The 26,909-nt window shown below is 39.2% G+C and overlaps 1 protein-coding gene across 1 annotated transcript in view; it reads left to right on the top strand.

The window, feature by feature from the left end:
* The first annotated feature begins 1,022 nt into the window (after positions 1–1,022).
* Positions 1,023–26,909, top strand: part of HIBADH (3-hydroxyisobutyrate dehydrogenase) — a 136,584-nt gene continuing 110,697 nt past the window's right edge. The window contains exons 1-2 of the mRNA XM_032758582.2: positions 1,023–1,219; positions 13,914–14,074. Coding sequence (XP_032614473.1) covers positions 1,129–1,219; positions 13,914–14,074 — 252 coding nt within the window. The 5' untranslated portion in view covers positions 1,023–1,128. The remainder of the gene's footprint in view (positions 1,220–13,913; positions 14,075–26,909) is intronic.

Raw genomic sequence — 26,909 nt, forward strand, 5'->3', positions numbered from 1 at the left:
ACCCTCAAGGGGTTTACAGACTCGACTATTTACACCAAGCACTGACAGAAGAATGAATAAATGTCTGTCTCTCTGAACCGCGCAGTGGCTCACGCCTGTAATCACCAGCACTTTGGGAGGCCGAGGCGGGCGTATCACTTGAGGCCAGGAGTTTGAGACCAGCCTGGGCAAAATGGCGACACCCCGCCTCTACTGAAACTGCCAAAAAAATTAGCCGGGTGTGGTGGTGCACGCAGGCCTGTAGTCCCACCTCACCTACTCCGGAGGCTGAAGGAGAATCACTTGAACCCGGGAGGCGGAGGTTGCAGTGAGCCGAGATCGCGCCACTGCACTCCAGCCTGGGTGACAGAGAGACTCGATCTCCAAAAAAAAAAAAAAAAAAAAAAGGGTCTTTCTAATACACATACATATCCTACTACTATCTGGATTTTATATTTAGTTTTGCTTACAAAATGGATTTAGGCTGTAGAATTTTCAACGATTCGAGAAATATGCCTTGAAATAGAAAGTGCAAGTTTCTAGTAATTCTTCCCTTCAAAGATGTTACTAACTTCTTTTCCTACTATTTTTAGTATTGAGAAACTGTTGTGTTAAATAAAATCAAATGAATTTAAAAGTTATTACACACATGGTAGCTTTCTGAGTGTTTTTCAAGCTGCGAGTCAGTTTTGTCCTTTTTAACACGCAGCGGTTGTGGGGACAAGGTTTCCGAGGAGGCGGGAGCGAGCGACGGCCACCGCCTCCCGCACTCCCTCTGCTTCGGTAAACAAGCAGACTCCCGCCCGCAGGCTGTAAATGAGGCACGAGCTTGGGGGCAGAGCCAGGGCGCCTGACGTCACTGTTCAAAAAGGCCTCTTATTGGTCCTTCACACAGCTGCGAACCTGGGAATTCTGATTGGTCTGTTTCCCTGTCCGTAAGGGGATTGACAGGTCCTGCCGCGTCAGGCCGCTCCTCTCGGCTCCGCGCTCCTTCCCTCGCGCGTGGGCACCCGCCCCCGAGCGGTGAGAGCGCGTGCGCGCGCGCCCTTCTCCGTGGGCGAGCCAGCCAGTCCCGCTGCACACGCTCGCAGTCTGTGGGCCCTCCGGGAGGCGGCGGAGGTCACCGCGGGGAGGAGGGGCGGGGGCAGCATGGCAGCCTCCTTACGGCTCCTCGGAGCTGCCTCCGGTCTCCGGTACTGGAGCCGGCGGCTGCGGCCGGCAGCCGGCAGCTTTGCAGCGGGTAAGGACCTCACGCCTCCTCCCCCTTGTCCTTCTTTCGGCCGCTCGCTTCTTCTGTCCAGACGGCGGAAGAAGTCTTTTCTCGGGAGGCGCTGCGGTTGGGCTGGGACTTAATAAACAATATTTTGGCTGGTACTAAAGGCCTGTCCCTTTCTGCGGCCGCCACTCACTCCGCGAGTACCCACCTCTGCCTTCCCTCCCTTTCTCCCGGGCTCCTTATGAACGGGTTCAGCGCCCTTTTCGGGATTTAAGGAGGTGGGGAAGAGCTTGGGCTGAAGGGAAGAGTATTTGGGACCCCGGCATGCTGCTTTGGAGTTAGGACTCCGAGGACGTTTGGAGGGCCCAACTCCATGGGCAACCCCAAACTCACCCCAGCGACCCCTGGTCTTTCAGCGCCCCCAGGGTGCACCTTAGGTTGGGGACACACTTGGGCAGCAGGGCCTGATGTTTAACCACCTGAGTCCGAGGGGATGGCGTTACTACACAAGCGGTGGCTGTACAAGCCAGGCAGTAAGTCAGCAGTTTCAGTCACCCTTGACCAGCAAGAGGGGCTTCCCCCCCTTTCTGTAACTGTGCTACCTAAAAAATGTCATTTCTGTCAAATTATGAACCAAAACACGTTCAGCGTCCTCAAGATTGTGGGCAGAATTAATCCTGCCTCCCTCCTCTCATACCATTGTAAATTGTGGAAGCTAGCCATGAACTTATGAAGAGGCAGTTTTTAGAGCCAGGATGAAGATCCACGGAGATCTAATACAGTCTTTCATACTCCGCACGAGGGACATGACACGGCCCCTTGGATAAGTGAATCAGGATATTCCCAGCAAGACCTAGAAAGTTGTTCTCAGTTGTTCCTAATTCCTTCACTTTCTATCACACCAGGACTCTTCTTTAATCGAAAAATTGGTTGATTTGTGGGGAGACTGCCGTTGTCTTCCTGTGAAAGTTTGAGAGTTGTTAACAGTGCACCGTTTAGCAAGATCATACTGAGGATTAATAACAAAAAAACCTTGGCATTAATTTTTTCTAATCTTTGCTTAAAAAAGTGGGTTAGGATTTGAGCCCCCCGGCCCCCCGCCCCTCCTTTTTTTTTTTTTTTTTGAGACAGGGTCTCTGTCACTCAGGCTGGAGTGCAGTGGCCCAATCACACTGCTCACTGCAGCCTCGACCTCCTCGATCACCTCCCACCTCAGCCTCCCGAGTAGCTGGGATTACAGGCATGTGCCACCATGCCGTCCAATTTTTGTATTTTTAGTAGGGACGGAGTTTCGACATGTTGCCCAGGCTGGTATTGAACTCCTGCGCTCTAAGTGATCCTCCCAAAGTGTTGGGATCATAGGCATGAGCCACCGTGGCTGGCCGGGAATTGTAAGAACTTTCTTTTACAATTCTTAACAGCTTCCCATTCTCCCCCTCAGTGAAACCTCTGAATTTCCTTTCTGGTTGGAGAAGAACAGAGGCTCGGTGAGATGCAAGAGAACAGATGTCTGATACAGAACCACAGTAACAAGATAAAAACTCAGAATATGCCAAACTTGAATGTAACCAATGTTTGAGCTTCATATATTGAGCTACAAAAATGCTTCCAACTTTTGAGATAACCCCAAAAAAATAGACACTTTTCCACAGTAGCACCAGTTTTCACATGAATTCACAATTCTTTCAGTTCTCATTAGCCAAGGAAGACATTTGCTGTTTAGTGGTTTTACAAGGTGTTCTAATGGTATTTTAATGACCCCTTGATGTACCTTTTAGAGTTATGAAAGTTCTTACCAATTCATGGTGAAAGAGCCTGAGGCCTAAGACTGTAATGCGTGCTTCTGTAAACTGGGAGGGCCTACCTCAGAGTGCTGAGGTACTCAGCACTCTGGTCTTGTACTTTGGGTTCTTTGGCCCAAAGGTAATGTAAGAATGTAGATTTCTGATAAATTTTAAATAGTTCTTTTGTGATGAAGTGGTTAAATCACTTCAGCAATTTTTTTTCCTCTGGCATTTTTTTCTTTTTTGCCACGGAGTCTCGCTCTGTCGCCCAGGCTAGAGTGCAGTGTCGCGATCTCGGCTCACTGCAAGCTTCACCTCCCGGGTTCATGCCATTCTCCTGCCTCAGCCTCCGGAATAGCTGGGACTACAGGCGCCTGCCACCACGCCCGGCTGATTTTTTGGTATTTTTTAGTAGAAATGGGTTTCACCATATTAGCCAGGATGGTCTCTATCACCTGACCTCATGATCGGCCCGCCTTGGCCTCCCAAAGTGCTGGGATTACAGGCGTGAGCCACCGCGCCCGGCCTTTCTCTGGAATTGTTTTAAACATTTAAATTTCTGCTAATTTTAGTTTACTGCAAAAGTGTTAACTTTTCTGACATTAGATTCTTAAAGAGTGGGAAAAAATCTACCTGCAAGTTTGGAGTCAAATGACATTAAGAAAAAGAACCAGGTTCAAATAGTAATGTGTGATGTTCTGAATTCTGTTGGATATTTGTAGTATGTTTAAGATGTTTATATCATATGAATGATAATATTATAAGCAGCTATATAATTTACTGTTTTAAAAAATGAAACCTAAAAGTTGCCAGTTAGCACATCTTTTTAACTTTTTTATAAATACGTTTTAGAGACAGGTCTCCCCGTGTTGTCCAGGCGGGAGTACAGTGGCACCTACTTAGCTCACTGCAACCTTGAACTCCTGTACTCAAGTGATCTTCCGCCTCAGCTTCCCAAGTAGTTAGGATTGCAGGGAGCACCACGATCCCCAGCTAATTAAAAAAAATTTTTTTTGAGACAAGGCTAGTTGCCTACTACGCTGGTCTAGAACTACTGGCCTGAAGCCATCCTCTTGCCTTGACCTCCCAAAGTGTTGGGCTTGCAGGCATTAGTCACTGTGCCCAGCCTGCCACATCTTAATTTTTAAATGTATGTTTGTTTGTTTATTTATTTATTTATTTGAGATGGGGTCTCTCTCTCTCTCTTGCCCAGGCTGGAGTGCAGTGGAGCAATCATGGCTCATTGCAGCCTCAACCTCGTGGGCTCAAGCAATCCTCCTGCCTCAGCCTCCCAAGTAGCTGGGACCACAGGTGCACACCACCACGCCTGGCTTTTTTTTTTTTTTGTAGAGTTGGGGTCTCACCATGTTGCCCAGGCTGGTCTTGAACTCTGGGGGTCAACTGATCCTCCTGCCTCAGCCTCCCAAAGTACTGGGATTACAGTTATAAGCTACTGTGCCTAAGCTTAATTTTAAAACACTTAAAGCATTGAAAAGGAAATAGAAGAATGAGAAATATTAAGTTGTACATATATTACTATTTCATCACCTGTTTGATAAAATTGTGTATGTTATTTTACAAGGTAATTAAGTTTAGTTTCAGACTTATTTGTACAGAGAAAAAACTCTACAGATGTAGGCCCTCTACAAAATGTCACGTTGTGACTCTCCAGCTTGTACATGGAAAAATAAATCACATCAGATCATCTTGAAGTGACCACCTGACCAAAGGTAGAATGGAAAAATTAGCATCATGTATAGAAACAGGAATACAATTTTTAATATTATTGGTCCTTTTTGTATATTTGAAATTTACTTTCAAAGTAGCATAACTCATTGGATAAATCAGATATGTAATGGCAGTTTTTCCCTTTACATTAGCTTCTTGGGCTGCACGTGAAGTTCTGAAAAGCTGCTCGTGGTCCTGGGACTAAAAGTTGACCCTAAACTTGTGAAATTACATAAGGAGCGTATTTATTACTAAAATAATTTGACTGAAACCATAAAAGCCTTTATAGAGAAAGTCATCACCCTTAGTTTAGTAACTCTTAATAGTAAAGCAGATAGAGTGCTTATGATGTAGTATTATGTGATAAAATAGATATAAAAACATAGTATTATGTGATAAAATAGACATACATTGTATAGAAAATATAACCTTATGATGTAATGAAAAATGCAGTCAAAAAACTGGAAGTCCATGCAAAATGTTGTTTTTATTTTTGTGTAATGAGATGCTTCCCCTTACGACTGTATACTTTTTCATTCTAGTTTTCTACAATGAAAATGCATTACTTTGAATAGAAAAGAAGCCTCAGAAATGTAAAATAATTAACTTGTTACCAATTTTTGCATTTTGACACTTAGTGAAACCTGCTTTTTGGTAGCACTTAAGGTTATCAAGATACGGATAACTCCCCTCGTTACATTGGAGAAAGAGGTCATAATCGGTAAATTTGCATCTATAAATTTAGAAACAAACTTTGCCAAGTTTTCTGGCTAGTTTCTTTTCATTGGTCCTCAGTAATAGACACTAATGCTAGTTTCTTAACCAGTCAACCAGTATCACCTTTGTATTTTGTTGTTTGATTTTCTCCCAGCTTGGTTTTATTTATGTTTTAACTCTACTTTTTCCACGCACTACTGTCAGAAGTTATTTAAAGAGAGATGCGTTATTTAGGTTTGAGAGTTTTTAGGGCAATAATCATTCTATTATACTCGTGGATTTCTGCCCCTTCGGGTGCAAATTATTTTATATTTGCCAAGCGCTTATTCAGGTGTTTCACCTTAACTAAAAGCTTTCTTTCCTCAGATACAGGGCTTCTCCTACAGTCATCTATACCTTTTTCTATCTCTTTGGCTCTTACTTCTAACCCACTAGGCAAAAAGGGGCAGTTGGCATAGGACTTGACCTGTACTGCTACTACTTGACCATTTTTGATAAGAGTAACTAATACTTATTATCATGTGCCAGGCACTGTTTATCACTTTATATGCATCATCTCAAGTAATCTTTACAATAATCTTCTGAAGTAGGTACTTTTATTGATCAAATGATGTCTAGAGAAGTTAAGTAACTTGTAACTTCAATGGTATACATCTAAGAAGTGAACTTATCAGGATAGGAACCTAGGCCTTCCCAACTCAGAAAATTTTAAACATTATCACCATCAATAAATAACTTCTCTTTTGACATCAGGTCATCTAATTATACTGCCCTTTCTTTAACTTTGCCACAAGCAAAGATGAAGTAAAGAGAGCTGAGTCCTTTGAAAACTTTATCTTCATTCACATTCATGTTGGCCCATCCAACATGGCCTCATTGTTATTAACTTCTTCAGCTTCAGTAATAAACATCAGTACTCCAGTTTTTCTAGGATCTTAGTAGTAGGAGTGATTCTCTTGCCGAGATTTCACCAGCAGAACTAGTCTCTGGTTGATTTAACCCCCTCTGTGATTCTTGTTCTAACAAACATACTGTTACATAATGCTCATCACCTGGTCCTTTGACTGCCTCCCTTTTCCTCCAAGTACATAGACATGCTTTCTTGTTTCCTCATTTCATAAGATCTCTCTCTAGGTTTGTCTGTACCCAATCTCAAACTTATTTATAATTAGGAATTTCGCTGATGCCTAATACCATTTTTTTCAGCCTCTTGTTGTATTTCTGGATAAATCCATTGTTGTGGTCTGTTTGTGCCTTTCTCTAGCTGTCACTTAGCTTGGTGATATTGAGAGTCACAGAAGTTTGCTGATTAGATACAATGCTTTCATTAATCTCTTGTTTATTCCCCATTACATTTTCAGATTTTCCACAGCATTTCCAGAACTTTAACTTAGGGCTGGCAGCTCCTGAACCAGCCATTTGGCAGAAGGATGCCATTACCATGTATTAGTTTAGGCAGTTTGGAACTTGACCTCGGATCTAGGGGAAAGAATATTGGAGAGTCAACCTGCAATGTGTAATGGTTGCTGTGACACTGTTTACCTTTACACAATCCACTTTTATCAGCAGCATTACTTTATAATTGCTTTAGAACTGGCTTTTATTCCCATATGCCCATTTGATGAAACTTAGTTTATTATTCATTCATACCTAGTTTATTATTCATTCACATAGCATATATTAAATTTCACTGTGCCACTTCATTTATTTCATTTTATTATAAAGGTAGTTACAAAAGTTACATGCTCATGGTAAAAAATGGGAAAGTTTATAAAATAAAAAGTAATATTTTCTTCAACTCCGACCCAGTAGTCCAACTCTCCAGGTGTAAGTGCTGTTTCGTGTGTATCCATACAGAAAATCAGAAAAATTAATGCATACGTATCCTTTTTTCTTCTCTTATGCCGTATCCTATAGATAATGTTCAGCATTTTGTGTTTTGTTTTGTTTTTTCCACTTAATAACTTATCCTGGAGATTTTTTCCTATAATTTTAGATAAATATGTCACCTTTTTTTAAACATTTGCACATTTCATTGTGTTGATTTACTGTGAATTATCAAGTGCCCTACAATGTATATTTAGTTATGAATTAAGTGCCCTATTAATATATAATTAGTTATGAATGAAGTGCCTTATTAATACATAGTTATTTGCAGTTTTTTTGGCTGTTACAAGCAGTGCTGTAATAAACTATATCTTTGTGTTGTTCAGAGTTTAATACATAGTAGGGATTGCTATGGCCCATAGTTGGGCACCTTTTTTGTAAATAAAATTTTATTGGAACACAGCCATACCCATTTGTTTGTATGTTGTCTATGGCTGCTTTCAAACTAGAGTAGAGGAATGAAATAGTTGTAACAGAAGCCTTATGGCTCACAAAGCTGAAAATAATTTACTGCCTGACTCTTTAAGACAGAGTTGGCTGGCCCCTCGTGTGTAGTATATATTCTTAGAAATGGAATTGCTAGGTCAAAGAGTATGCATGTTTTAAATTTAAATTTTAAATAAAAGTTCAAATGTAGTTTTTTTGCCAAATTACCATCCAAAAGGTCGACCTAATATACACTTTGACAGTATATAAGAGCATATGTTTTCATCAGTTATTTCTTACCGAGTAGTTTTTATCAAAGAAAAAACCTATCCAACAGGTGAAAAATGGTATCACATCATTTTGTTTTGTATTTCTCTAATTATGACAAGTTGGGTATATTTTTAGAGGTTTTTTGGGGGGGTAATTTAAATATTTTCTGTTGTCATTTTGTGATTTTTGCCTACTTTAAAAAATTATTCTTGTTTTTCTTCCAGATTGTAAAGTTATTTTACATATAAAACAAAGTAGCCCTATTTTTGTCATGTGTTGGAGTGTTTTTCTTATTATTTGTATTTTATCTGTTTGTGATATTTTTTCCATATAGATATGCTAAACTTTTTCCTCTTGTTTTATTATGAAAAGTATGAAGCAGAAAGTATTGAAAGAATAATGTAACTGACATCCATATACTCTTTCCTTAGAAACAACAGTTGTTAATATTTTGCCACACTGACTTTTTTCTTCCACATATATACCTATCCCACTTACATCATTTGAAAGTAAATTGCTGACATGACACTTTAACCCTAATGCTTCAGCATGAATCTAAGAATGAGGATATTCTCCTATGTAACCAAACTACCATTATCCTACCTAAGCCAATTAGCAGTGATTCCATGGTATCATCTACTGTACAATTTACATTCAAAATTTCATTATTTTCTTAAAGGCTAGCTTTTTTTGTTTTTTAAAGTCAGGATCCATTCAGACTTCACACTTTACATTTGATCTATCACTTTAGTATTGAGAACTGTCTTCTCTTGTTTCTATAAGTATGATACTGACTTTTTAAAAACAGCTTTATTAGCAATATAGTGACATACGATAAATTATACATAAAGTATACAGTTTGATTAGTTTTGATGTATATTAGCCAGTGAAGCTATCTTCACAGTCAAGAGAGTGTGGCTGGGTGCAGTGGCTCAAGCCTACACTCCTAGAACTTTAGGAGGGTGAGGCCCACTGATTGCTTGAGCTCAGGAGTTCAAGACTGGTCTGGCCAACATGATGAAACCTCATCTCTACAAAAAAATGCAAAAATTAGCCAGGCCTGGTGGCATATGCCTGTAGTCCCAGCTACTTGGGAAGCTGAAGTGGGATCATCTGAGCTTGGGAAGTTGAGGCTATAGTGAGCTATGATCATGCCACTGTACTCTAGCCTGGGTGACAGAGTGAGACCCTGTCCAAAAAAAAAAAAAAAAAGTAAACATATCTGTCACCATACCCCTGAGATTTATTCATACCTCTGGAATATACAAATATTTGTATATTTTTCCTGGTTATAGATTTCTAGCTTGACAGTTGTTTTTTTCTTCCGGTATTTAAAAAATGTTGCACCACTGTCTTCTCACTTGCATTGTTTCTGATGAGAAATCTGCCTTTATCCTTATCTTTTTCTCTTTCTACATAGTGTGTCCTTTTTCCTGTGGCTGCTCTTGTGCGTTTGATTGTGATGCGTCTTAGTATGGTTTTCTTCATGTTTCTTGTATTGGGGTTCATACAGTTCCTTGGATGCATGGGGTTTGTAGTTTTCATCAACTTTGGAACATTTTTGGCCATTTGTTCTTCACATATTTTCTGCCCCACTTCTCTCCTCTCATTTGAGGACTCTAGTTACATATGTGTTTGGGTGGTTGAAGCTGTCTCACAGCTTATTGATGCTCTCTTTATTTAAAAAATTTTTTTTTCTCTGTGTTTTGAATAGTTTCTATTGCTGTATCTTCAAGGTTATTAATCTTTCCTTTGGTATCTACTCTTCAGTTAATCTTCTGGTATAATTTTCATCTCACATTTTATTAGTAAATTTCATCTCAAGAAATTTAATTTGGATTGTTAAAAATATCTTTCATATTTCTACCTTTGGAATATATGGACTACAGTTATAATTTTTAATGTCCTTGTTTTCTAATTCTAACATCCGTTTCAGCTTAGGGTTGGTTTTGACTTTTTGACTTTTGAATATATACATTCCCTTGGGCTTCAGAGAGGTTCAGCTTTTGGCCTTCAGCCTCTTCATACTCATCTGGTGATTTTATTAACTTTTACAAATTTCACCTTTTAACTTTTGAGACAAATGGCTACCAGGTATATCTCTTTTTTCTCGTCCTATCATTGAAACCTTGGTCATGGTATTTCTAATAGTCTGTTGGACATCTTTTCAGCTCATTGACAGTTCATAGTTACCCTGGGTAAAACTGAGCCAGCTCTCCTTGATTTCTTCACTTAGGTATTGGTAACACTGTTCTTTTGCTGTCATTTTGGACCTCCCCTTATTTTAGCCTATAATCCAATCCATTGTTAAATCCTTTTACTTCTGTCTTTGAAATAGTTGTTATACCTGTCTTTTCCTGTGGCTACCACACTTTATTAACTTTGACTTTGTTATGGACTGAAATTTTATGTCCCCACAAAATTTATACGTTGAATTCCTTTTTCTTTTTTGAGACACCAGAGTCTCGCTCTGTCACCCAGGCTGGAGTGCAGTGGTGCGATCTTGGCTCGCTGCATCTTCCACCCACTGTGTTCAAGCAATCCTCCTGCCTCACCCTCCTGAGTAACTAGGATTACAAGCGCATGCCACCATGCCTGGATAATTTTTGTATTTTTAGTAAAGACTAGGTTTCACCATGTTGGCCAGGTTGGTCTCAAACTCCTGACCTCAGGTGATCCACCCACTTTGGCCTCCCAAAGTGCTGGGATTACAGGCGTGAGCCACCGCGCCTGGCCAAAATTCCTAACCCTCAATATAATGATATTAGGAGCTAGGCCCTTTGGGAGGCAATTAGATCATGTGGGTAGAGCTCCTGTGAATAGGATTAGTGCCCTTATACAGAGAGACATGAGAGCTGCTTCTCTTTCTGCTCTCTACCATGTGAGGATACAGTGAGAAAATGGCCATCGGCAAACAAGGAAGTGGACCTACCAGACACTGGATCTGTTGCCACCTTCATGTTGGACTTCCTGGCCTCCAGAACTATGAGAAATAAGTGTTCGTTATTTAAGCCATTATGGTATATTTGTTATAGTAGCTCGAACTAAGGCATCTAGAGGATTACTGTCACTTTTATATTGGTCTTCTTGCCTCTAGGCTCTTTTCTTCCAAGTTCATTCATTGTACACTGCTGCCTCATTTCTGTTCCTAAAGTGTAAGTCTCATCTGTCATTTCTCTTGCCCACCGTTTCAATAACTACCTCTTGCCTACAAAATACAAGTTGTTTAGCATCCTTCCATCCTTCCACATTATGGTTGCATTTTTTTAAAATCTTAATCTCTTGCTGTTTTGTTTCTTTGTGCATTCTTTAGGAAGAATAGAGGGCAGTATCATACAGTGTTTACAAGTGGAGACTCTAGAATTAGAATGTCTGGATTTGAATCTTGGTGTTACAACTTAGTAAAGTATTGGGTATTTTACTTCAACTCAGCATCAGGGTTCTCAGCTGTAAGATGGGCTTCATATATATCTTATGGTGGTAATAGGTCTGTTTATAAAGTGCTTAGTACAGTGTCTGGCGTGTAGTAAAATTGCAGTAAATATTAGCTATTACTGTCATTTCTTCATGGCTCTCCTAGTTCCTTGTATATATTCATGTTCCTTTTTCTATATGGAGTTCCCCTCCTCCTTACCCTCCTATCCATTTGAAATCCTACCCCTTGTGTAATATCCAGGTCAGATGCCACATTCCTCAAGTTCCCACATCATGAATTCTCATTTTTCATCAGCATTGTGTTTTTATCCTTAACTGTCTTGTGTTAGTGTTCATGTACATGGTTTATTTCTTCTTGGTTTTAAGCTTGTTAAAGGCAAGGACTGTGTCTCTTACCTTCCTTGGCATCTCTTTTGGTACATGTGATAGTTGCTTAATATTTGTTGAATTTGTGAATGAATTGTGGTTCTACCTGACCATACTTATGAATTGTTTGACCTAGAGTGAATTGCCTGTTAAATTAACCGTCTTTAAATTATAATCTTCCTAGTTTGTAATGTTTTTAGATTGCTAAATTATACCTTTTCAACCTTAACACAGTAATGCCACATTTTCTTTCTGGCTATTATTGCTAGTTTGTTTATGAGCATTAGTTAGAGTTCTCTGATGAAGTGTACTCATTCTGTTTGATATCAAAATAAAATTTCAATTTGGTGTCACTTTTCTGTCATAGAATTCCTTGCGGGCGAGAAAGATTATACCAGTGTATTAAACTTAGCGCCTGTTAAATGATGTTGCACAGAAATGACACCCACATTTAATGAAAGTGTTAGAGTCAATCATTAAGTTAAAGGAATTAAATATGCTTCTAACCCAAGAAGACCTCTAGTTCTTAAGCATTAGGGCTTCAAATAATTTGCTTTTAACAAATCTCATTCCATTCAGATTCAGTTCAGGGAAGAGCAGATTAAGTTCAGTTGAGGGGACCTGAAACTTAAAAGAGGGACTGTGATTAGTTGTTACACTACAAATTTTAAAGCTGGAGTTCTTGAAAGAAAAAAGAAAAAGAATGCTAGGAAATGAAAGAGCAAGGAGAGTTACTTCTCTCTCTTCCCTCACTAGACTGTGAGCTTTTAAAGGACAGGGACCATACATTGCTTGTGTCTATCTCTGAGCTCTGTCATAGTACTTCATGCAATGAATATTTATTGAGTGGAGTTCTAAATCTAGAAAGTGAAAAATTGCATCTAACGTTATTTCCATAGTAATGTAAAGCCTCTCCACTCTGTTAATGCATTACTTTGATTCATATGCCCACGGAGTAATTTCAAAAAGTCTTATATGAAAAAGAAAAGAATAAATAAAACCTGTATAGTTTTTAAGGCTTTTTTTTTTTTTTTTTTTTTTTAATGGCAGCCTGGTCAACATGGTGAAACCCTGTGTCTATTAAAAGGACAAAAATTAGCCAGGCGTGGTGGTGCGTGCCTGTGATCCCAGCTACTTCAGAGGCTAAGGCATAAGAATTGCTTGAACCCAATAGGCAGAGGCTTCAGCGAGCCGAGATTGCATCACTGCCCTCCAGCCTGGGTGAAAGAGCGAGACTCCGTCTCAAAAAAAAAAAAATAAAATAAATAAATAAATAAAGATAAAATAAGGAAGTGTCTCTTCTGAAAGTTCAGAGTTGTTCGACCAAGGTCCTGATACTGTTACACTTGCCATTTAAAGCCTATGGAGGTATCTCCCCTTTCTCCCCCAGGACCACCTTTGTAAACTGGTGATTCCATTCTCCTGGGTTTAACATCTTTTTGAGTTTTTTTTGTTTGTTTGTTTGTATCATTGGAGGGGATGATTTCTGTAACTGTGGGAGTGGGAAGGTAAAAAGCTTTTCCATTCTTGGAGCTGTTCCAAGACATAGGTCTTATTGAATACTTTCTGTCTTTTATACACATTATTAAGGGAGATAATATGGAATACTTCACATTATAAGTAAATTACGTGTTAGGTGTTTTATAAATGATAACATTAGTTTATTAAAAATGGTAAAAGAATGTTATACAGGTACAAAACAGGAAAAATGCTTAAAATTTTGTGAATATGCCCCAGAAAACTAAATAATTAGAAGTTAGTCTGCCTGCACATTATTGATAACTTTAAATGTGGTTAGGTCCATTAGTTTAAAATTTGCCTTCTAAAAGTTAGTGGGTTTTTTTTTTAATAAATGTATTATTATTTTGTTTATTTTTGAGATGGGATCTCACTGTGTTGCCTAGGCTGTTAAAACTCCTGGGCTCGAGCAGTCCTTCTGCCTCAGCCTCCCAAGTAGCTGGGATTATAAGTGTGCACCACTGCACCTGGTTCTTAAAAGTTTCTTTTATTAAAAAAAAATCTAACAATTGACTTGCTAATATTAAATGAATGTTTACAATAAAAAATGTTATTTGCCCCTATTGAAAATAATGTATTGAAATCAGTGTGTTCTAGGTCAGTGGCTTCAAAGACTCCAGTTGGATTCATTGGACTGGGCAACATGGGGAATCCAATGGCAAAAAATCTCATGAAACATGGCTATCCACTTATTATTTATGATGTGTTCCCTGATGCCTGCAAAGAGTTTCAAGATGCAGGTGAACAGGTAAGACCTTTTCTTTAGATTTGTTTTAGATTTTGAGGATTAAATAAGTGACAGCTTCTTAGAAGTATACCCAATGGAGTTGTAAACCTAATTCAGTGTTAATTTTATATGTATGTAAACATTCTTCCAACATCCGGATTTGCAGTAAAAGAGAGTTCTCATCAGACATTCAGGGGTATCTATTCTTTGGCAGGTGACTTGGAACATTCTGCACGTTTGTTCAGAGGGCCTTGTTTTAGTTCGGTATCAGTTTTCTGAGATAGTAACTTTACTGATTGTGCTGTTAAACTAGTTAGTTTGGTGGAAATAACCTCCTGTGTTATTAAAAGCACAATTGTCTTTAAAACAAGAGTAGGCTTAGAGATACAAAGCTTAGTTTGAGTTCCAGCTCAGATACATGGTTTCTTTTTTTTTTTTTTTTTTTGAGACGGAGTCTCGCTCTGTCACCCAGGCTGGAGTGCAGTGGCGCGATCTTGGCTCACTGCCTCCCGAGTAGCTGGGACTACAGGCGCCTGCAACTGTGCCTGGCTAATTTTTTTGTGTGTTTTTAGTAGAGACGGGGTTTCACTATGTTAGTCAGGATGGTCTCGATCTCCTGACCTCATTATCCGCCTGCCTCGGCCTCCCCAAAGTGCTGGGATTACCGGCGTGAGCCACCGCGCCAGGCTGATACATGCTTTCTTACTGGGGGCAAGTTACATCACTTCTGCTGATTTCCTCATTCTTAAAATGTGAACAATGACAACCTATGCCATTAGGTTGTGAAGCTCAAATGAGAGAATATATGTGAACATACTTTGAAAACATCATATGGCAGCACTTTGTGAATAATTATTAGTTATTGGCCATAAGCCAGGAGACAGCCTAAAAACACTATGTCCTATAATGAAGAGTTGAGTTATAGTGGATCTCTAGTGTTTTGTTTTTAGGCTATCATTCACGTTTAAAGAATTTTGGTACTAGAGTTTATCATGTTGGATGATAGCATCTGCTGGTTAAGTCTTGAGTTGTCTGGATTTGTTACACTTTATCAATAACTCAAACTACAGGAGACCATGTATCAGTATCTGAATATAGAGTTTGTTTTTTCTAGATATGAGGGAAATTCTTCTTGGTCAAGTTGTAGAGTGGTAACTGAGGATAGTGTGTGATCCCAGAACAGAGAATACTAAAAAATTCCTGAGAAAAAGGTGAGAGAAAAAAATTAAACAGCCAACTTCTAGATAATAGACTTGAAAGTAAATACTGAAAAATGCTATAGCTAGTTACAGAACGGCTTTAGGTAACTTAGAGGCCATTTTCAGAACTATATATCTGAATCCTTTTCTCTTCCATGGTTTTTGTGCCATATGGAAATTGCAGCAGTATAGTGTGAGGATGGAAGTATGACTTTGGAACTTTTCAGGGTAGTGTTGTGGCTGCTTCTGCGTGTTCAGTCTCTGAATACGGATACTATACTCCCAGTACAGCAGGCTTATAGGCTTAATTCATGTAGGGACTTGGTAGCCTGGTTGGAGAGATTTGATCAGTTGTATAGTAGAGAATCTGGGAAAGGTGGCCTTTTACCATCTTCAGCGATGGTGAGCATTTCAAGTTGATATTCAGTCTGAGATGAACCAGTTAGTAGTTATTTTGAGGAGATGGTTATTACTTTTTGGGTTAACACATCTATTTGGTATTGCCATTTTACAGTGGTTTATCTGTTAGTAAGAGTAACAAGGGTACTTGATCTCTAAACAGAGGAAATATCTTCAATTAAATACAGAATTTAACCAAAGAGTGGGGTAGGAATCGAATGGGGTCTGTTACCCTAGACTGGCAAAGCAGAAGCTTGTGACCTTTTATGTTGTTACTGACACAGGTACTCTTCCCTCTATGCCTGTAGCACTTCCAGCTTGTATGTGGAACAACTGTAATGATCACTGCTTTGTGAATCTCTCCTGCTTTTTCCCAGAATTCTAGAGCTTTCTGATGCTCTGCCTGAATTACCTCATACTCTGAAGTTACCAGGCTTACCTCTGTTTCCCAACAAGTTTCTTATTTCTGTAGTGTTGCTAATTTTAGGTAGGTATGAAGGAAGGCTGCCTTAAGAATAAAGCTTATCCCTGCATGAAGGAGATATTTATATTTTGAAAGTGAGAGAAAAGAATCTAATACAGTATTTAGTGAGCACCTACTATGTGTCAGGTCTTTTGCTAAATATTTTGTATATATTATCTCATTTTATCTTTGCAACAGAAGTGTTATCAAGAAACCGATGTTTGGAGAAGCTAAATAATATCCCTAACATTATATAGTGGTTCTTATTATCTGCAGTTTCACTTTCTACAATTTCAGTTACCTATGGTCAAATGTGGTCTGAAAATGTTAAGTACACAATTCAAGAAATAAACAATTTACAAGTTTTAAATTACATGCCGTTCTGAGTAGCATGATGAAATCTTGTGCTGTCCTGCTCTGTCCCAACCTGGATGTGAATCATCCCTTTGTCCAGCATCTCCATGCTGTAGACACTCCCTGGCCCATTAGTCACTTACTAGCCGCCTCAGTGATCAGCTGTTGTGATATTGCAGTGTTTATTTTCAGGTAACCCTTATTTTATTTCATAATGGTCCAAAGCTCAAGAGTAGTGATGCTTGCATATTGTTATAATTGTTCTATTTTATTGTTGTTGTTAATTTCTTACTGTGACTAATTTGTAAATTAAACTTTATCATAGGAGTGTATATATAAAGAAAAACTGGCTGGGCGCTGTGTCTTGTGCCTATAATCCCAGCATTTTGGGAGGCCAAGGCAGGCAGATTACTTGAGGCCAGGAGTTCAAGACCAGCCTGGCCGACGTGGCGAAACCCCGTCTCTACTAAAAATACAAAAATTAGCCAGGCGTGATGGCATGTGTTTGTGGCTTCAGCTACTTGGGAGGCTGAGACATGAGAATCGCTTGAGCCCGGGAGGTGGAGGTTGCAATGAGCCGAGATTGCACCACTGCAGTCCAGCCTGGATGACAGAGGGAGACTCTGTCTCAAAAAAAAAAAAAGAAAAAAAAAGCTGGGCGTGGTTGTGTGTGCTTGTAGTCCCAGCTACTTGGGAGGCTGAGGTGGGAGGATTACTTGAGCCTAGGAGGTTGAGGCTGCAGTGAGCTGTGTGCTCCAGCCTGGGTGATGGAGTGAGACCTTGCCTTAAAAAGAAAAAAAAAAAAAAAAAACAAAAAAACGGAAAACATAGTCTATATAAACATATAGACTACGTTATAGGATTTGGTACTGTCTCTGGTTTCAGGCATCCACTGGGAGTCTTGGAATGTATACCTCTCAGAGGACGGGTTACCACTGTGCAGTGAATGAATAGCAAGAGCCAGTGTCTAAACAAAGGTCTTTGACTTCGGAGTTTTGGTTCTTTTTGAAATTAATGTGAAAGAGATTTTTGAGTGTGTGTATGTGACATCTCTGTTGATTCTGAAATGTAGCTACCTGTTAACCTATTTATAAACTAGATTGCTGGAAAATAAAGTGCCTAGATCAGTCAAGCCACTGATCATTTGTCTCCCTTGCCTTCTCTTGTGTGGTTCTGTACCCATGGAGTTACAATTTAATAATAATTATCTATTGTTTGGGTTGTTTAGTGGGTTGAATAGTGGCCTACCTCCCCAACCCCCAAAGATGTCATATAAAATTGTTAGGAGAAAACACAGAGGTAAATCTTTATGACTTTGGATTTGGCAAAGGATTCTTAGATATGACACCAAGAGCATGAGCAACAAAATGACAAATAGGTAAATTGGACTTTATCAAAATTAAAAACTTGTGCTCCAGAGAACACCATCAATAAAGTGAAAAACAATTCACAGAATGGGATAAAAATATTTGCAAATCATATATCTGATAAGGAATTTGTATCTAGAATGTATGAAGAAGTCTTACAATGCCAACATAAGACAAGTAACTCAATTAAATGGGCAAAGGATTTTAATAGACATTTCTCCCAGGAAGAGATATGAATGGCCAGTAAACATGTGAAAAGATGCTCAACATCATTAGGCATCGTAGAAACATAATCAGAACAGCCGGGTGAGGTGGCTCATGCCTGTAATCCCAACGGTTTGGGAGGCTGGGGCAGGTGGATCCCTTGAGATCAGGAGTTCAAGACCAGCCTGGCCAACATGGTGAAACCCCGTCTCTACTAAAAATGCAAAAAAAATTCGCTGAGCATGGTGGTGCACACCTGTAATACCAGCTACTTAGGAGGCTGAGGTGGGAGAATTGCTTGAACCCAGGAGGTGGAGGTTGCAGTGAGCCGAGATTGCCACCACTGCACTCCAGCCTGGGCAACAGAGTAAGACTCTGTCTCAAAAAAAAAAAAAAAAAAAGTAATCAAAACCATGAGACACACCCACTAGAATCTAGATTAAAAAGTTAGATAACAAAATGTGTTTGTGAGGTTGTAGAAAAATTGGAGCCCTCATACACTGCTAGTGGAAATGTAAAATGGTACAGCCACTTTGGGAAAGAGTTTGGGAGTTCCTCAAACAATTAAACATTAGAATTATGCCATGACCCAGCAATTTCACACCTAACTATATACCCAAGAGAAATAAAAAATTTGTATCCACATGGAAACGTGTATTTAGCAACATTATTCATAATCACGAAAAAGTGGAAACAACTCAAAAATCTGTCAGTGGATAGAATGTCCAAACAAAATGTGTTATATCCATACAATGATGATTATTCAGTAATAAAAAGAAATGAAGTACTAATATTTGCTGCAGCATTGATAAACCTTGAAAGCATGCTGCATGAAGGAAGCCAGTCACAAAAGACCAAATACTATAGACTTTTCCTGAAAGTCCAGAATAGGGAAGTCTATATAGAGACACAAAGTAGATTAGTGGTTGCTTAGCGCTGGGGAAGTGGGAAAGTTCGGCATAGAGGAATGATAGCTAATGCATATAAGAGTTCTGGTTTTTTTTTTTTTTTTTTTTTTTTTAAATGGAGTCTCACTCTGTCACCAGGCTGGAGTGCAGTGGTGCGATCTTGGCCTACTGCAACTTCCACCTCCTGGGTTTGAGTGATTCTTCTGCCTCAGCTTCCCAAGTACCTGTGATTACAGGCACGTGCTACCACGCCCAGCTAATTTTTTTTTTTTTTTTTTTTTTTTTGAGATAGAGTCTTGCTCTGTCGCTCAGGCTGGAGTGCAGTGGCGCAATCTTGGCTCACTGCAACCTCCACCTCCTGGGTTCAAGCAGTTCTCCTGTCTCAGACTCCTGAGTAGCTGGGATTACAGGCACATGTCACCATGCCTGTCCAATTTTTGTATTTTTAGTAGAGATGGAGTTTCAAAATACTGGGTAGACTGGTCTCGAACTCCTGACCTCAGGTGATCCACCCGCCTTGGCCTCCCAAAGTGCTGAGATTATAGATGGGAGCCACCGCGCCCGGCCAATTTTTTGTATTTTTTGTAGAGACGGGGTTTCACCATGTTGGCCAGGATGGTCTGGATCTCTTGACCTCGTGATCTGCCCACCTCGGCCTCCCAAAGTGCTGGGATTACAGGCGTGAGCCACCATGCCTGGCCAGGTTTTTTCTTGAAAAGATTCTAAAATTGTCATCATGGTTGCATATATCTGTGAATATGATAACAGGGCCTTTGGTACACTTTAAATGGGTGAATTTTGTGCAAATTATATGTCAGTGAAGCTATTAAAAAAGATATATTCAAGTTCTAACTCCTAGTACCTGTGAATGTGACCTTTTTGGAAACGGGGTCTTTGACGATCTAAAGTTAAGATGAGATCATCATGGATTTAGGGTGGACCCTAAAGCTAATGGCAAGTGTCCTTACCAGAGACAGAAAAGAAGACACAGAGACTCAGAGGGGAAGGCCATATGAAGATGGAGGCAGACATTAGAGTTATGCTGCTGCTAGCCAAGGCATATCAGGAGCCATCAGAAGCTGGAAAAGGCAAAGATGGATCCTCCCTTTGAGCCTTTGTGGGGAGTGTGTGTCTCTTGACACCTTGATTTCAGACTTCTGGCCTCCAGAGCTGTGAGAGTAAATTTCTGTTGTTTTAAGCGACTGTGCTTGTGGTAACTTGTTGCAGCAGCCGTGGAAAACTAATGCAGCAAACATTGGGAATCTACAAAATGTGTAGGTTTTGAATCTTTCTTTACCACTTAGTATCTGTGCAATCTTGGGCAAGTTTTTCAATGTCTCTATACGCTTGTTTCCACATGTATGAAGGATAACCATACTGTTTTCACAGAGTTGTTACAGGGATTAAGTGAGTTAATTATGCATGGAGCTTAAAGTAGCATTTGGCACATATTAATCACTATATGTTAATGTTAACTATAAATTAGTTTCTGTATGCCTTAGTTTCACCTCTGCTGTACACAGCTGTTCCTCGTCTCATGCTGTCCATTCAACTGGTAGTATCAGATATTCTCCTTTTTTGTGAAGAAAAGTTACTTTTTATTGCTCTAATCACTATGGGTTAAGGCTACTGTAGACTACCTTAGCAAAACGGGATAGGACCTTCATTAAGTCACTTATTTAACAGATGTTTCTCGAGAACTTTCTATGTGCCAGGCACTGGGAATATAGCTCAGAACAAGATAGTCACAGTCCTTGCCTTTAGGGACCAATAGGCGGTGTTAGATTATCAAATTACACAAATATGTGATTCCAAACTGTGATAAGTCTAAAGAAAAAGTAAAAGATCACATTAGTTTTTAATAAAATATGTGTTACATTAGGTGAGAGGGTGGTTAGGGGAATTCTCTCTAAAGACTAGACATTTAGGCAGACAGCAAAAGAATAAGTAGGATTTATCCAGATTAAGAATGAGGACAAAGGAGCAATTTCCTCAAAAAGTGGAGCCTCAGTCTTTGCTGAAGACTTTTACTTTAGGTCAACAGAGATAGCTTGAGTAACTACCAAATGTCTAGTAGTTTACCTAATGCTGTTGGGGAATAAAACAGGTTGAATTGGAGGTGACAAGGTGTTGGATATGTCTTAGGTGGCAAGACCAACTAATACTGCAAGGAACTTCCTATTGTAATTTGACTATAATTAAGTGCTAAGGCAATTTTTGAGGAAGAAAAAAATAAGCAACTCTTAAGGATCATTTCATTTCTGATAGGGAATTACAGGAAGATTGCATATAATCTTTACTCACCCAACAAAGATTGTATTATCTTTGTAGTCTGAAATGAAAGTCATGAAGGACAAGGTCTCCAAGATTCCTGCATAAAAATTTGAGGGTTCCAGAACACAGACTCCGTTAGTGGGTTTTCCTTTTTCTTCTTCCTTGCAATATGTCACTGGGTGTGAAGAAGGAAAGAAGGTGGGCTCTGGGTTGGTGCTCCTCCCAGATGAGTGAATAGCGAAGACAGCTTCTTGTGTACAGTTGCCACTCCTCCCCCAATACACAGTGGGGAAAATTCTGTGTGTGGTTCACACTGAGGCAGGAAGCCTGGAGGACAGAATCTTCTTGCCTCTCTTCCTCACATCTCTCATTCTCTTAAGCATCTTGACTCTAAGAGGTCCTCTGAGTATTGATTTTAACAGCAGTGGAAGGTAGGACAATGTGAAATTCAGATGAATGAAGTGAGAAAGGTAAAGGGTGAAAAAGCTTTGGTCCTGAGGGCAACAGAAAATGAAAGCATTTGTTGATAAATGATTTATGTTGGCAGCTTAGAGAATGTTTTGAACAGTGGCCATGTCATCAGAACAAGTGTGAGTTCCTAAGAGCACTACTTTAAAAGGTAATATTAATTTGGATGAATACGTTCTGATATATTAAAATGTCAACATTCTTATTTCATAGCTATGTTTAGTTTTTTAAAATGTTGGATAAAAGAAAAAATTAATTTCATTCTATTACTTTAAGGCCAAGACACAACTTGGGATGAGATGGAAAAGTACGTGTGAAATCTTGAAACTTTTTGCCACAGTAGTGCCCTGAAGGGTTTAAAGGTTAAAAAATTCAGGGTATATTTGAGTTGACTCATACATTTTTAAGGACAAGTGTCCATTTCCTCCCTCTATGTTACTATATCAAGTCAAGCTGATGAAGTGAGAGCCAAAGAAAACAAGCCCATCCCCCAACACCCCACCAAGATTGCAGAAATGCTGGTTAGTTGATTTCTAATGTCAACTGTTCTTTCAGTGAGAGATTTGCAGGGAAGAAAATCAGATGTTGTTTTGAAGAAGTGCTTTTCTTTTTTTGAAAGCAAAAACTGAGAATTTATTGTTTCATGTATTGGAAGAGTTGGGGAGTGGCCTGACTTCCGGCAGAGCTGAATTTAGTGACATAGATGTAGCCAGATTCTTTTATTTTCTCTTTGCCTCTTGAGCCTGCTTTTCTCCATCAGGCTCATGTCTCCCTTCAAGGTGCAAGATGGCCACCTGCAGTTCCAGGTGAAGAAGTGTTTTAGAATATTATGACCCTGGAGGCTTTTCTTCAAGCTTTAGTAAAACCGTAGTCATGCACCTCATAAGGATGTTTTGGTCATGGACTGCATACATAAAGGTAGTCCCATAGGATTATAATAGAGTATTTTTACTGTACCTTTTGTATGTATAGATCATTAAATGTACAAATTCTTACGTTATGTTACAGTTGCCTACAGTATTCAGTACATTAACGTTGCTGTACAGGTTTGTAGCCTAGAAGAAATACACTACACCATGAAGGTCTGTAAGTGCTCTCTGTGATGTTTGCACAACATGAAATAGCCTAATAACTGTCAACCTTATTAAAATAATGATTCAGAAACTGTGATTAGGTATAGAGTTTATTGAGGCCCAAAAGGTGGAAAATTGCCACCTGGAAGCATAAATTCAAGTTGCCTTGAATACATACGATTAGCAGATGTTACAAGTGATTTTGTTTGTTCATTTCTTTTGAGACAGGGTCTCTCTTTGTCACCCAGGCTGGAATGCAGTGGTGGGATCATGGCTCACTGCAGCCTCAACCTCCCAGGCTCAAGTGATCCTCCCGCCCCTGCCTCCCAAGCAGTTGGGACCACAGGCGTGCACCACCATGCCCAGCCAATTTTTGTGTTTTTGTAGAGACAGGGTTTTGCTTTGTTGCCCAGGCTGGGCTTGAACTCCTGGGCTTAAGTGATCAGCCCGCCTTGGCCTCCCAAAGTGTTGGGATCACAGGTGTGAGCCATTGCATCTGGCCCCAGGTGGGTTTTTAAGGAAAAAAGAAGAGGCAGTTCCTAAGTTGTTTACCAAGAGTTTACGTTAACATAAATTATTAATTGGCTGTACATTGTTCTTTGTATTCCAAATTCTAGGAATATGACAATAATAAGTGAGGCAGCTAGTCAGGAACAAAAATGCCTTTAAGCAATTGCCACTGGGCACGGAGGGTGGCGGTGATCAAAGTCCTATGCTCACGTCTCTCTGGGCCTGATAAATTTTGTAAACCTCACATGGCTCAGACTGCTCCAAGTTATTTTTCTTTTCTCACAACACATTTCTCAGAATGTATCTCTTTTGCTTGACTGTACATGGATTATTAGGGAAATAAAAACTTTGATAAGTTTAATATGTTTTACATGACTACTTAATACCTTGTTTATGCCTTTAAGTGTTAACCTATTCTGATAGGGCATTTATAATTGGTTGAACTTGTTATTTGTGGTCATTTTCATAAAATATGTGGACATTTCCTTATCCCTTTATGTTTTTTTAATTTAAAAACAAAATCAGAGGGAAGTTTTTATTATATAAGCGTTTATTAAAATAAGTTGGGCAGAATGATGGACTCAGAAAATGAGTGTGTTTGTAGGGCAGCCTCCAAGGCCCACAGGAAGCTTGCCATTGATGATGTTTTTTAACTTTTAGGTTCAGGGGTAATGTGCAGGTTTGTTATATAGGTAAATTGCATGTCACAGGAGTTTGGTGTACAGATTATTTTGCCACCCAGGTAATAAGCATAGTACCTGGCAGGTAGTTTTTTGATCTTCACCCTTCCTCCCTCCCTCCACCCTCAGGTAGTCCCAAGTGTCTGTTGTTCCTTTCTTTGTGTCCATGTGTACTCAGTGTTTTGCTCTCACTTATAAGTGAGAACATGTGGTATTTGGTTTCTTTCCCTGGATTAGTTTGCTTAGGATAATGGCCTCCAGCTCTATCCATGTTGCGGTAAAGGCCATGATCTCATTGTTTTTTATGTCTGCGTAGTATTTCATGGTGTATATGTACATTTTCTTTATTCAGTCTACCATTGATGGGCATTTAGGTTGATTCCATGTCTTTGCTATTGTGAATAGTGCTATGACGAACATACAGGTGCATGTGTCTTTATGGTGAACTGTTTATATTCCTTTGGGTATGTACCCAATAATGGGATTGCTGGGTTGAATGGTAATTCTGCTTTGAGTTCTTTGAGAAATCACCACACTGCTTCACAGTAACTCATCTAATTTGCATTCCCACCAGCAGTGTATAAATGTTCCTTTTTCTCTGCAACCTTGCCAGCATCTGTTATTTTTTGACTTTTTAATAACAGCCATTCTGACTGGTGTGATATCGTATCTCATTGTGGTTTTGATTTGCATTTCACTAATGATTAGTGATGTTCAGCATTTTTTCATATGCTTGTTGACTGTGTGTATGTCTTTTTTTGGAAAGTGTCTGTTCATATCCTTTGCCTACTCTTTAATGCAGTTGTTTGGTTTTTGCTTGTTGATTTAAGTTCCCTATAGATTCTGGGTAGTAGACCTTTGTGGGATGCATAGTTTGCAAACATTTTCTGCCATTAGGTAGGTTGTCTGTTTCCTTTTTGTTGATAGTTCCTTTTGCTGTGCAGAAGCTCTTTAGTTTAATTAGGTCCCATTTGTCAATTTTTGTTTTTGTTGCAATTGCTTTTGGTATCTTTGTCTTGAAATCTTTTCCAGGTCCTATGTCTAGAAACAGTATTTCCTAGGTTATCTTCCAGGGTTTTTATAGCTTTAGGTTTTACATTTAAGTCTTTAATCCACCTTGAGTTGAATTTTGAGTATGGTATAAGGAGGGGTCCAGTTTCAGTTTTTTGCATATGGCTAGCCAGTTATTCCAGCACCATTTATTGAATAGGGAGTCCTTTCCTTATTGCTTGTTTTTTTTTTTTTTTTTTTTTTTTGACTTTGCCAAAGATCAGATGGGAATAGGTGTGCAGCATTTTTTCTGGACTCTATTCTGTTCCATTGGTCTGTGTGCCTGTTTTGTTCCAGTACCATGCTATTTTGGTTACTGTAGCCCTGTAGAAAAGTTTGAGTTTGAAGTTGGGTAACATGATGCCTCCAGCTTTGTTCTTTTTGCTTAGGATTGCCTTGACTATTTGAGCTCCTTTTTTGGTTCCATATAAATTTTAAAATAGTTTTTTTCTAATTCTGTGAAGAATGTCATTGGTAGTTTGAAAGGAATAGCACTGAATCTATAAATTGCTTTGGGCAATATGGCCATTTTAACAAAATTGATTATTCCTATCCATGAGCATGGAATATTTTTCCATTTGTTTGTGTCATCTCTGATTTCTTTGAGTAGTATTTTGTAATTCTTTTTATAGAGATCTTTCACCTCTCTGGTTAGCTGTATTCCTGTGTTTTATTCTTTTTGTGGCTATTGTGAATGGGATTGTGTTCTTGATTTGGCTCTTGGCTTGATTGTTGTTGGTATATAGGAATGTTATTTTTGCACATTGATTTTGTGTCTTGGGACTTCGCTGAAGTTGTTTATCAGCTTAAGGAGATTTGGGCTGAGAGTATGGGGTTTTCTAGATATAGGGTCATGTCTGCAAACAGGGATAGGTTGACTTCCTGTCTTCATATTTGAGCGCCTTTTATTTCTTGCCTGATTGATCTGGCCAGGACTTAAGTACTATGTTGAATAGGAGTGATGAGGTAGGGCATCCTTGTCTGGTTCCGGTTTTCAAGAAGAGTGCTTCTACCTTTTGCCTATTCAGTATGATGTTGGCTGTGGGTTTGTCATAGCTTATCCCTTTATTATATTCGTGTTTCTATTGGAAACAGATGCATCATTTCAACTTTTAACATCTTTTTAAAAAATGTAACTGATAATAATGATCAGATCTTAATATTTTAGAAATTTTGAATCAATAAATTGTGAATGTAGTGATTTAAAAACATAAACCCCGGAACCAAACTGTCTGGGCTCAAATCTCAGCTCTGCCATTTGCTAGCTGTGTGACTTCAGATTACTTAACCTTTCTCTGCTTAAATTTCTTATTCTTATATAAAATGGGGATGATAAGAGTACCTTTCTCTTAGCCCAAAAGAACCTGGCACATAGAAAGTACCACAACTGCTGCTGCTACTACTATTACTGCTGCTGCTGCTGTTATTGTATCTATGCCATATTTCTCCAAAATCTTTATTCTCCAACACACCCCAAACACTGCTGTCTCAGCTGCATTATTGAGTCCAGAATATGTTGAAAGAGAATCATAGATGTATTTTCATTCTTGATTATAGCCAAAAGGCCAAGAAGTGATATGTAGACATATTTCTAAATGAAAGAATGAAGATACAAATTAAAACCAAACTAGGAGGTAAAGTGATTTGACAGCATTCCTGTTTAAGAGTCTACTCTGCACTGCCCCTTCTGACCCACCTTTATTTTGCAGAAGATACTGGTTTTTCTTTTTAACTTAAGCCTTAGCATCAAGGACATGCGACTTGTGCTTCATTTTCATTGTCTAGGATTTTCCTTGGAGATGCTGCTGATCTATGCCAAAAGTCTGGGATGTATGCACCACTTCTGTGTGAGTTTCTTCTGATTGAACTAGGCTTAATTAGATTCTCTTTTCTTTTGTTTTCTCTTT

The sequence above is a fragment of the Hylobates moloch genome, unplaced genomic scaffold (assembly GCF_009828535.3).
Source record: "Hylobates moloch isolate HMO894 unplaced genomic scaffold, HMol_V3 SCAFFOLD_1, whole genome shotgun sequence".
Taxonomy (NCBI): domain Eukaryota; kingdom Metazoa; phylum Chordata; class Mammalia; order Primates; family Hylobatidae; genus Hylobates; species Hylobates moloch.